Genomic DNA, 13101 nt, shown 5'->3' with positions numbered 1-13101 from the left:
CCTTCAGCCCATAGAAGGTAATGGGTGGAGGGTAGATTTGAGGGTAGTGGGGGCCTTCCTAGGATCCTGTATTCCCTACTTTTCCTGTGCATAGCTGGCCTTCTAGAGGTCTCATCATTGCCATCTTCCAAGACAGTCTGGGCCCCACAGAACTGCTCAGAAGCCTAGTGACTGCACTAGTGCAGGCCCTGCCATTTGTCTCCTAGCCTCCTCCCCACACTTGTGCTGTCACCTTTTGAGCCTGATACACCATGGTAGGGAGGAAGCAGCATTGCCTGGTGTGTGGCATGATCCACATACTTTCTTTCCATCCTCACTTCCTGCCCCCATCATCCATCACTTTAAAATTGCGTCCTGCAATTTACAGAGTTCTTTTAGGTCTCCTGGTTCATTAAGTCCTCCCAAGAGCATTGTGAAGTGAGCATCATCCCCATTTTATAGACAAGGAAACTGAGGTTCATATGGTTGTATGACATGAATAGGCTGTGTAAGTGCTGCAGATGGGTGTCAGTAACTTCAATTTGCTTCAGGTGATGACTAGAAAGGTGGAGCATACAGATCTTAAAGTACTTTTTTATTGAAGAATAATGTATTAGTCAGCTATTGCCACAATAATGCTGCATAACAAAGCACGTCAACATTCAGTGGCTTCAGATGACAATCTTTTTCCCCCCTTACAATCAGTGTGTTCCATGTTTATTATTTGGGAATCAAGCCAAAAGAGCAGCATGTATTTCTGAGGTATATTCTTCAACATTTATGAGGTATATTCTTCTCATGACTATGGCAGAAACCCAAGAGTGCAAAACCAAACTACTTAAACACATTTCATGTCTCTGTTCATGTCATACCGACCAACCTCCCATTGGCTGAAGCAAGTTGAACAAGCCCTACATGAATAGGGGAGGGAAGTAGACTCTGTGCCCAGGGGAGAGAGAGCAAAGGATTAGGGACAATAATGCAATCTACCACATATAACATACATACAGAAAATGTACAAGTCAGTCATACATTCAAAGAATTTTTATAAGGTGGCACACCCATGAACTATCTTCCATATGAAGACATAGAACATTGTCACTACTCCACAAATCCCCCTTGTGCCCCTCACCAAGGCAACTGGGATGTGCCAGTCACCATCCGACCCCACAACATAACCACTCTTCTGACAGTATAGTCACTCATTCTGATACTCTTCTAGCATTATAGACCAGTTTTTATTTTTGAGACTTTTATAAATGGAATCATACAGTACATGCTCTTTTGTGTCTGGCTTCTTTTGTTTAATGTTATGCTAGTGAAAATCATCCATGTTGTTGTGAATTGCAAAAATTTCCTCATTTATTTTGTTATGTATATTCCATTATTTGAATACACTGTAATTTAACCATTCTACTTAAAGGACATTTGGGTTATTTCCAGTTTGGGGCTATCGTGAACAATATAGCTGTTAACATTCTCGTGCATGCCCCTTGGTGGACATTCACTTCTTTTGGGTATATACCCAGGAGTAAAATTGCTGGCTCACAGGATAGGGATATATTCACCTTTAATAGATACTGACAAACAGTTTTCGAAAGTGCTTATGTCACTTTACCAGCTAACCAGCAGCAGATGAGTTCCAGTTATGAAACATGAGAATTTAAAGACAGTAAGTTGTACTTAGCCCTTCTTTCTTAGGCCTGTGATGGCAACCTTCTAGGCAGAGCATAGCATGCTGACCACTTCATTATATTGTCTCGCTTAATCCTCACAACTCCTCTAAAATGTTGATATTGTTGTCTCCACTTTAGAGATGAGAATGGAGACTCAGTGCTAAGAAAAGCACTCCCCCTGGACACGCACACGCCAGATCCTGTGTGGAAGTTAAAATGGGAGCAGGTAGAGCCAGCCCCCGGGGCTCCAGCTGCAGTGGAAATTGTCACAGGAGAGTGAGGACCACACAAAATGCACCTGACCAACGCAGCCCCACGGGGCAGATGGGCATAGCGATAAGCCGGCCACTGCAGCTTTTGTTTGCACAATTCAATGAACAATGGCTGCTTTGTAACTATTTCCAAAATAAGATCAGGGAGCAGATAACTTCCGCTTTAAGTGTTCAGACAATTGCTGAACTGCATCAGCGGTCTTTGCATCCTGAGACCTCACCAGCCAGCAGATGTCAGGGATCCCTTGAATCCCTTAAAGGCCTTAGCAAAGGTTTTCTATCTAAGGTGTCAGTTTACAAGCGAAGTTTACGTCTAATTCAAGCTTCTCTCAGCAGCACAGTTCTCAGCTGCCTGGAATCTGCCTAATGAAAATAGCTTTCTTCCTATTCCCTCCAGGACCTTGACATACTGTCCCTTCCTAGCTTGTCTCTCATACTCTGGGCTAAAGCTTCCTGCATTTTCAGTGTGGCTCAGCCAGTATCCACCTGCCTCTGCCAGTCCTCTGCTTCCTCGAGACGACCTACAGCATTTCACAGCGTTCCATCTGGCTGATGGTTCTTTGACACTTTTTTAAAGCTTTCCTTCTCCAGCAGAACCTGTTCATGAAGCGCGTATCCTCACGCGCATGCCTACTGCAGTATTTCCATTCAGATTTACAAAACAAGTTTGTGTGTTAAAGGCAATCCTGCTGGGCCTGGAAAATTTCCTCACAAGTGCCTATAAGCACTCTTTGGATTCATTCATTTAATGTTCATTCACTCAGCACCATCTAGGTGCCAGGCACTGTTCTAATGCCAAAGATCCAGGAGTGGAAAAGGCACACGTGCCCTTTGCTCTGAAGCAGCTACCAATTTCAATGGCGGTGAGGGTGGAGAGTCCGATACTATGGAATAAATGAACATAGCATTTACAGATTCTGCATGGTGCTATGGGGGAACTAAAAGGCCACTGGTTGGGGATAGAAACTACTCTATTTAACACAGATGCCTCCGCACAGGTCAAATCACTTTTTGAAGGTGGTGAGGGGCAACTAATGTTGCTGTGATGGTGAACAGCAGCATCTCATATTCTGAGCCCTTCTCTGCTTCATGTCCCGTCAAACAAACCTATTTTCCTCCTTTCACTTCCTCCTGGCCCCTGTCTTATCCCTTGTGTTAATGGGTGCTAACTGGCAAAGAGAATGTGACAAAAATGATCTTTCACAAATTGGAACTGACTCACTCAGTGGAGAGCTCTTTCTCTATTGCACCTTGATTTCCTGTAGTCACTTGGGACCTTTTTGACTCCGCAGCATCTGATAAATCATTGACTCCATCTGCTTCCCCAGCTTCTTCTCCGAGCTCAATAAATAACACAAGAGGAGGATCTGTAGTTGCTTGTTCTCTCCTCCTAATTAATTGTTCAGGAACTCTGGGCTGCCTCCAAACACTTACTCTCCAACCTGATTGTTTCCCCTGGTGTAGGACTCTTGTTTTTCTCCCCTAGAACTACCACCTCAAGTATTTAGCTAAGGTGGAAATGTCTTTGTGACTATAGCTCTGAGCAGTATGTGGCTGGTCTCTCTCCCAAAGAGCCTTCATCTCTTCAGGAGCTGCATCTTTTCAGGTTGCTTTATTATTCTCGGCAAAGTGACCAGACAAGGCTAAAGGAAGTAGCCAATGCTTGGACTGATTCTCAGCTAAGGTGCTTCTTCCTTCTGCTCTCCCTTCCCTGTTCTTCCAGTGTCCGATTGCTGGCAAGGCTTGGTCCAGTCCAGGAAAGATGAGTGAAGCCTCACAGAAATGACTGTAGCCAGAGAAGGAGGCCTGATCCAGAAAGGAGGATAGGACCAGCCCAGAATTCCTCCTGGATGGCAGTAAGATGAGATATATGAGAAGAGTTTGGAAAGTAAATATGACTTTCTCCTAGAAAAACAAGAACATGATATTAAAAGGAGGGAGAGAATGAAAGAAATCCTTGGGGAAAACCAAAGAGAAGGAGACCTCTTAGAAGGCACTTGGATGCACTCACTAGTTCAAGCCTGGCAGTATGTGGATGTCACAGTAGGGGATGGGCGGGCAGTGTACGTGGATGTTTGTGTGTGTGTGTGTATGTAGTGATTCCAAAATGCATCTATATATTGGCTGCTACCTTATTTAGGTGAAGAATTGCAAGACTCACTATTCATCTAAGGGTCTGCAGAAAAACCAGTTCAATTAGAAGCCACACAGGGCAGCAACCTCCTCATTCTTCTTTGTAGTCTTCCCTTGCCCGCTGAGCCTACTTCAGGGTTATGCACATGGTATGTACTCTCTAACCACATGTTGAGTGAGTGAGACCAGCCTAGTACTTCATTGAGATTAGAAAGGTTTCCCATGGCTCCACTCCCACGCGCCACCCTGCAGCACCACCATCATGTGATTGATGACTGTTCTGTGGGAGCCCAGTTGCTTTTCTAAAGCAGGTTCTACTGCGTTCCTAGTGTTTGATTTATCTGAGGTTCAAGTTGAAAAGTAGCAACTCCTTTGGCACTTGATACCTGATACGATAGATACACCTGATACGTAGTCAAGTGAGTACCAAGCATGGGGCTGTGGTCTGTACAGGATTTGCTCCAGACTTGGGGAGTTCTTGTGAGTTTTGCCTGAGGCGTGGTCTCACTCCTGCCTGTGGAGGGTATCCTCCTGGCCTTTGGTGGAGTTGCTGGAATCAAATGTTTCCTAACTGACCTCGCATTAATGCCATAAAATTCATGAAGCAGCAGCAGATAAATTCATTAAGTTTGAGAACAGCCAGACATTTGTTACTGGCTGTCTCCCTTTAATGGAACTTGACTGGAAAGAAGAAAAATGTCTTGAGTTGCAGCTGACAAGGCTTAATCTTTTGGGAAGGAGGAGAGGAGGGAACTAATGTTTTCAGTGTCTACTGTGATCCAGACACACTTTATATGGCATCGTCTGTAACCTTCATAACTCTAAGTGGTGAGCAGCATCATTCCCCACCTGGGAAAACAGGCTCAGAAAGGTTAGGTATTTGGCCAGTGTGGCATGCAGAGTAGTGATTTGGCTGTGTTGGAATTCAAACCCAGGTCTGTCTCCTCTAGACCCCATGTTCTTCCTTCCCATTGCCTGAAGCAAAATGATGAGAATTTAGAGCGAGCTCTGGCAGAGTTGTGGGAGGCTGGCTGTGGGACCTGGGGCCACCATCTTTAGTTCTACTCACCACCTAGACTGACATTGGCCTTGGGCAAATTGCGCTAGCTTGAGTGACTTCAGCTGCCTCATAGGGAAAGTGAACACAGTAACGTTCCCAGTTGTCTCTCAGGGATGGTGCAAGAACAATCAATTATAAGCATGATTGAAATCCTGTAGGAAAGTTCTGTGACATTTAGGCAGGGCGGTGTACACAGGTTCTGTTCTTAGGGATTTTTTTCTCTCTCTTTCTGAAGGTTTATCTTCACGTATGTGTTCTTTGTCAAATTATTCATTGGGTGTCTATTATGTGATAGGCACTAAGATTCTGGCGGTGCTGTGGCGAACACAACAGACTGGGTCCCTACCTTCTTGAAGTTTATAATCCAATGAGGATATAGAAAATAAGCAAGGAAGAAAACAAATAAATATAGTATCCAAACCACATTTAAAGGCCAGGAAGGAAGTAAAGAGTTTCAGGAGAGTGAATAAGATGGGGCTGTATGCTTGTATATGTGTAGAAAATCCCTGGAACATTCGGTAAGAAATCATCAGCCATGATCACCTCTGGGGCAAGAATAAGCATGGTCGGAGTGTGGGAACAAGGGTTACTGTTCACTATGCCCTTCTTGACTCTCTGGATTTCTTTTACCATAATTATCTATTGTTTTTATAATTAAAAGATTCTAGTTATACAGAAAAATTTGTTCTGATAAATCATCATCTCAGTAAGCTTTGCTTTTCTTTGTTGTCCATAAGAAACTGTGAAAAGGTTTGTACAATCCCTTGTTAGGTGTAGATATATTTGCAGAGTCAACGTAAGGCTGAGAACATCTCCACAGCCACGCGTTGCTTAATGACAGGGATGTGTTCTGAGAAATGCGTCGCTAGGTGATTTCGTTGTCATGCGAACATCACAGAGTACTTACGCTAACCTAGATTGTGTAGCCTACTACTCATCTAGGCTATATGGTACTAATTTTATGGGACCACCATCGTATATGTGGTCTGTTGTTGACGGAAATATCATTATGCAGTGTTGAATGTCTGTATTTCCTTTTGGGGGAAAGTGAGAAAAGGCTGAGCAGATTTAGCTACACTTTTGGGTCCAGGCCTCCATGGAGCGGCCAGGCTGCCCCTACTTCCACAAGGAATGAGCTGGATCGTTGACTTCTAAACCCCAAGAGAAACGAGTCCATCTGGGTTTGAGGCTGCCAGGAAGTTATCACAGTCAATCTGGTCACCCTTGAGAAACGGCAGCCAATAAATTACTTTTAATTAAAGAGGCAGTATCAAGAGGACTAAAATCTATAATTCACAGAGTACTAAACCTACAGAAATTAAAATGAGGCAAGGGAAGAATAGAAAAGCTGTAAAACTGGGTGAGAAACAAGACGTGGCCCATTAGCAAGAGTCACTGGTGATAAAACTCACAGAAGAAGAATTTTAGAAATGAAGGAAGGACTGAATTACCAGGCAGCCTTACAAGCAAAAGGTGCCAAACAGGCTTCTCTCATCATTGAGTTGGGAACTGCAAGGGTTTTTTTTTTTTTTTAAGCCAGTAATTGCAATAGGGACATGTTTTCTTTTCCTGTCATTAATTAAAGAGGGTGGAATGTTAAATAAAAAGGTTTGGCTGACTGCAAACCACATCAGAGTGGAAAATATCTATGTTATGCAAAATGCCATAGGCCTCGAGGAACAAAATGGTACAATTGTTCTCTGTATCTATATAGCTCTCTTCTCATAGGAGGGCAAAGCAACTTATTTCTTGGAACTTCTAGAGAAAATATCTGGCATTGTAGTTCTCTTCCCCATCTTCTTTCTGCCTCTCATTTGGGCTTGAAATCTGAGGTTTCCACGTTGTAACTAGATTGCCGCAAAAACTGACCTCCTGAGTATCCTGCTCCTATAAAAGGGGTGGGCACCCTTCCGCTGATGTCTCAGACTTGAAAGTTTCTCTTTTATAAAACACTTCCAAGAAAATGTATTGTTGTTCTAATTGTTTAGTATTCTAAATTTAATACAGCGTAATTATTTGAGAAGCGACTTGTTTATGGCTTGGACCCTTCTGTGCCCATCATTGGAATACAGAACTCCAGTTTGTCCTTTATCCACATGCATATCTTGTAGAGTTATTATTATTGTTGTTGTTATTTAGAAGTAGTAGTAGCAATAGTCAGAGTTTCAGTAGAAGAAGGTTTCAATTTAAATTTGGTATGTTTGACTGACATCGTTTTGCAAATAGAATTAATGTGAATGGCTATAATTGGGGCACCTAACTGTCCTGGTTTGCAGGGGCCTGAGGAGGTTCCCTGAATGTGAAACTTTCAGTTTTAAAACAGGTCAGTCTTGGGCAGACTGGAAGAAGTCAGTCACCCTATTAATGCTAAGTGACACTCTATTAATGCTAAGTTAATTATCTCAAAAAACCTAAGAAGCAGGCATTATTTCCCCACTTTCAGGTAAAGGAACTGAGATTCAGAGGTTAAAGCAACATGTGTTGTCACAGCTAACTGGGGGCAAAGCTTTGCGCTAACCCCAGGTCTGCTTGGCCCCAAAGCTTGTCCTCTGCACATCTCCATGGTGCAGGCTTTGATACACAGATTTCACAAACTGCCCCATTGTACTCGCGATTCAAACCATGCATATTCTGTGGCTGTCCTGGGAATGCCTATTTTGTAGCCTTTGACTCTTTGGGCTAGGACAGTAAGAATCATCCAATTGCTGAATACTTGCTTAGGTTTTTAAGCTTAGAAAAGCAAAGCATTTCTTTGTATGATCTTTAATAACCTTTTGTGAAATCTTGCCAATAACTCTAAAGAAAAGCAGTTATGCAGTTCGGAAAGTTTACGTTTCCATTCTGGAAAGCTCCCTTACTGCCCATCAGCTTGAGGGGAATGCTGTTGTCAACTTGGCTCATTTCAAATAAGGCTCCTGTGTGTCTCTATGCCGTGCCCCAGTCCTCAAAGCTTTTATGCAATAACGCCTGAAATGGAAATCTGATGGAACTAGCCTCATAGTTGCCACACTTTTCTTTAGGAAACAAAATTGGTTGTGGGATTTTATGAGTTCTCTGCTTTTAGGGAAAAATAAACCCATGAAAGTCACTGCCTGCCCTGCTGCCAGTTCAGGCTTGGAAGAGGTGAGTGTCAGACTGAATCCTTCGACAGCACTGACTGCTGATTGTTAAAGCACGGGTACACCGACAGATGAGGTGTGCTCATTCGTTCCTTCATCCATTTACTCATCCAGAGTTAAATTGAGAACCTACTACGTCTCAGACTATGCTAGGCACTGGGAACATGAAGAGGAAAACAGTGAAATCCTATGTCATGAAATCAATGGATAAGGCTAAAATTGTGTATGGTCACAATTATCTTTAAACATCCCTCAAATCACCCATGAAGTATTACTTTAGGTCAGGTTCCCTAGAAGCAGAGCCTGGGATGAGGATCCTTGTACAAGGAAGTGATGGAAAGAGTAGTCTCCGGTGAAACCCGTAAGGTAGTGGGGGAAGCAGGGTGGGGCAGGACCAAGTTCCCCAAACACGTGAGCTCAACTGAACAGCGGTAGGGTTGCCTCAGCCTGATCCTGCAGGGAGCTCTGGAGCATGAATGGCATCATAGATTCATACCCCCTTGAGGCAAAAGGGCCAGCCTTTTGTATCCCCAACAATCAGGCATTGGCTTTGGGCTGTCTCCAGGAATTAGGGTGTAACCTCTGGCGTTTCTCAGGGAGGTGGCTCCAGTCAGATGAGGGCAATTCTCAAGAACAGGGTGCTGCTGTGAGCAGTTAGCAGCCAGAACTCACAACAGCTGGGGAATGGATGTACCGGCCAAGTAAAGGGAATCTGAGGGGGGCATTGCCAGCAGCTACTACACAGGATTTATGTGACATGTTAGAAACCTACATATCATTTGTTAATAAATACAGTGAAAAATTAATTTTTCTCCAATGGTACAATATTTCACCATTTCTTCAGATGCACTACAGATGAAGTAGTTGGCTTGTGTTCAGGGACCATGTTGTATGAAAAATATGCCTCTACCATCACAAGACTCACACGCAGCATGGGGAGATGCTCACGCTGTGGAAGATTCTCCCACAGATCTCAGACTGACTCTGCTTTCCAGGTAGCACACTCTGAGATGTCATTATATAGGATGTTCACTGGGAAGTGCCCTGTCAACACCTGTGGGAAGGAGGGCTGAAAAGCAGGAGTGAGCAGAGGGACAAGTCGAGTCACAATGCAGGCCTGACAACAGCCTCAGCTGACGCCATCCACTGGGGAGCTCTGAAGCTAAGTGGCTTGTCTGAGCTGGCCTGCTTTGGGCCAAATGGCCAGGCCTTGATACCCCTGCATTTACCCCCTCATTGGGCCACCTCAGGAAGGGCAAGGCCCTGGGTGAAGTGGCTCTCTGAGGCCACCCTGAGGGGACAACTGGTGGCTATTTGCTGACTGCACTCCCTGCAGCTGGACCGCAGGGCCTTCCCAGAATGAGGATTGGGTGGCACATGTCTTTGTCCAAGATAGAGATGACTCAAGGCCCATCTCATGCTATTCTAAGCATGTGATCATTGAGTGGGATGGGTGCAAAATTACCTCCCGCTTGCAATTGTTAAAGACTGGACGCTGCTCACTAGCCGAAGTTGCTTCCCTTGAAGGGGGTTGGGGGGATCGGGCACATATGGTTGAAGAACCCACAGTTTAGTCAATGCTTTAGTACTAGTGTGAATTCTGGACTTTTGTCATTGGTGTCTCTTCACTTAGAAGAGGATAATCTATCCTACTTTTTACTCATTGTACTTACTCTTTTCTTTTTCATTTTGATTTAGTAACAGGCATTGTGCTAAGTACCTTACATGCATTACCTTAATCTAATCCTTACAATAACCTTATGAGGTAGCTACTATTATTATTCCCCAATTTACAGATGAGGAAACTAAGAGTTAGAGAGGTTAGAAAAAACTTGCCCATAGTGAAATTATATAGTCAGTATTTAAACCAAAGTCTATCGGACTGGAAAGCTCAAACCATTAACCACTCTACTAAAACCAGCGAAGCCTTCACATTACCCTTTGATGGACCTCAACTAATTCATTCATTCATTCGACAACATTTTACTGAGCATTCCTTATGCCAAGCTCTGCTCTAGGTTGGAATTAGAGAGTCAACAGAGAAAGGTACGAAGAGGAGTGTATGTGCCTGTGTTCTTGTGGGTCATTTTTCCTGCCCCTCTCTCTCTGTGTATGCGTGTGTAATAACCTCAAGAGATTAATGCAAATATGAAGACCTTTGGATATTTCCCAGTAACTCAATTCACTGTGTTAAACTTTTTAACAGACTAAAAGAGATGCTAAACGAATGTCTGCAAAAGAAGTCACCATTAACGTTACAGACAGCATCCGACAGGTGGACAGAAGTCAAAGAATCACGAAGAACTGCGTCAACTAGCAGAGTGTTCAACTAGAAGAACAGATGGTCTTCTTTGGTGCCCTTCACATACTGGATGCCATCAAGGAAGCCTGAGGAAGTGGATGCCCCTTGCTGAACGTGAATGTTGCTGAGTGCCTTGAGAGACTGTCTCACCTGGCAGCCAGTGGCCGTCTGAGCTGTCATGACACTCTCAGCCTCCTATTTATCACGTCAATGTATTGGCACGGCACTCACGTATGGTAATCGACTGCAAATGTACAGTTCTGCTTGCCTCCTTGCAGCTCCTGCAGTACAGTCTGGTGTAAAAGTAGTGAGCTAAAGCCACAAACCCATTTATGAAGCACAGAGAGGTAGAAGGGGCGGATTGATTCCATGTGTGATAGATTCACACGTCGGTTCTAAGCGCTCCTGGCCACGGTAATGTGCACTGCTTCAGGCAAGCTTTTTCTTGTGTTCTTTCTTTTTGAGTATCACCATCACAGAGCTTACCATGTTCACTTAAAAGGTTGCTTTCACCCAACTCTAAACCACTGTTTCTAAAGCAAGAAACAGCAAACCTCCGTGTTATTCTTGTTTCCTTAGCTCAGTATGAGACAGAGGCAGATGCAATTTCACACAAACTAACCCCGCCAACCCCCACAGTGGCGTGTCTTTGGGAGGTCTCTATGATGCAGTCACACCCACTTCTCTGTCTTCAATGGCCCCCATGCTGATGTCCATGTCAGCCTCTGAACCACAATATCACAGTTGTTGTGGTTGATGCATCCAACCTGGGATGCCTAGGATGCATTTTTCGTAGCTTTCCAAATTCCTTTGCTTGTATTCTTCAGTGTTTTCTCTCTCTAGTTGGGTCATTTGCAATTGTTAAAGACTGGACACTGCTCACAGGAGGGAGATAATCCAGAATATGTTGGCAGCTTCCCTTTACACAGCACAGGGCTTCCCTTCAGCCTCTCTGTACACAGCCCCAGGACGATGTCCTTTTGGTACCTGCAGAGGAATCACTTTAGAAAGTCAGTAGTACCTGGTTGATGCACATTCACACTGACATTGGACTGGCATGTACTGTGTTAGAGATGAGGTAGCTGATGCAGTAAAAAAGAAAAAAAAGTGTTTTGATAGGAATAAAATTTTCTAGCATTTTTTTAAACATGTTAAGGTGGAATTATTTTCCTCCACAGTAATGTAGCATGATTTTTAAAGGACTGTTAACATGCCTGGGGTTGGGAAAGGTAGGACTGAAATTGTACCAAATGATACCAATAAACTCCATGTTAGCAGATAGATGGTGTGTGTTTATATCACAGAGTTCAGAGAATTGACATGAGCAGGGTAGAACTCAGATACTCGGCCTCCTCACCTGCCAACTCTTATTCCCCAAACACAAGTGGGCAGTGTCTTTTCTTTCTTCCTTCCTTCTTCTCTTCTTCCTTCCTTCCTTCCTTTGGTAGATTGCATATTTCTTCCATAACATTAAATGCCATGTGTCAGGAACCATGCAGATGCTGAGAGATTTGGAATCTGGCCAATCAAAATTGTATATCCTGAATCCCACAGTGGTCTTAATAACTAGGAGACCAACTTAGATGCTAAGGTATAGTGTGTGTTGTAGATTGCGCTGCAGTGTAATCTCACTTTTATATTCAGGATAGGTTTCTGTCTCAAATTCCAGATCTGGGTGTTTTCTTAATCACTATGAGACTTTACGAGACACAAAACTATGGTTTTCCCAATCCTCTATTATTTTCTGATTCTTTGAAAAAGGGCTTTTCAGGAACTTAATGTTCTTAAAAAATTTTTTTAAATAATAAAAGCAAAACCTGTGACTCCTGTGTCCCCAGTGGCATTACTCAGCAGGAGCCCCCAGCTGCCAAAGCTTGGCATTGATCCTGCCAGTACAAGGGCTCGCTCTCCCAGGGCACGTGCTTTGTGTTTTATGTAGGGTATTCCTTTTCCAGTCCCTGTGCTGTCTGTCAGCCATGGGCTAAGCCTAGTTTCTCTTTACAACCTTGTTTTTGCATCACTTAAGTGCTACATGTTGTTTGGAATTTATCAACTTGAGAGGGTGCCTCTGTTTTATATAGAAACAATTTCTCACTTCTGAGGGAGAAGGGGACGAGGACATACATGATCTTTCTGCAGAACAACCTGGATTTCACCAAGACAGTGACCAGAAGTTAAAACATGTTACTGGAAATTCGTCTGGCAATTTTTTCATGCGCGTATGATACGGGAACTGAGTCTTACTATCCTATCGGCATAACACTTTCTATTGCAAGTTTGTGTCAATAAAGTCATCAATTTCAAACATATGGACAGTTACAGAGACTCTTTCCTGGAACCTTCAATTTGTATGTAGAGCTGCTTAGATTTTTTTTTTTCTTTTAAATGAAGGGTTTTTACATAATTGATCCCTGTGAATGTTTCAAAAAGCCTTGTACAGTAAGTAAGGAGAATGCTATCAGCTCCAACTTACAGTTATAAAAGTATTTATAGTCCACTCAACCACTAAGTGATGGAGGAGGGATTCAAGTGAGGGAAGTTTGCCTGCACATCCAGTGCT

General features: G+C 43.5%; 1 protein-coding gene across 2 annotated transcripts in view; it reads left to right on the top strand.

The window, feature by feature from the left end:
• The window catches only part of BAALC (BAALC binder of MAP3K1 and KLF4), an 81570-nt gene extending 68710 nt beyond the window's left edge, over positions 1 to 12860 (top strand). Inside the window, exon 3 of one of the 2 annotated variants that reach the window (XM_046641541.1) lies at positions 10446 to 12860. In XM_046641541.1, the coding sequence (XP_046497497.1) occupies positions 10446 to 10556 (111 nt within the window). In that variant the 3' untranslated portion in view covers positions 10557 to 12860. Of the gene's footprint in view, positions 1 to 9083; positions 9227 to 10445 lie in introns of those variants that run through there. The other variant, XM_046641542.1, reaches the window with a different exon arrangement.
• Positions 12861 to 13101: the final 241 nt, after the last annotated feature.

This window comes from Equus quagga, chromosome 16, assembly GCF_021613505.1.
Source record: "Equus quagga isolate Etosha38 chromosome 16, UCLA_HA_Equagga_1.0, whole genome shotgun sequence".
NCBI classification, from domain to species: Eukaryota; Metazoa; Chordata; class Mammalia; order Perissodactyla; family Equidae; genus Equus; species Equus quagga.
The sequence above is the reverse complement of the archived record's forward strand: the minus strand, read 5'-3'. Positions and strand labels throughout refer to the sequence as shown.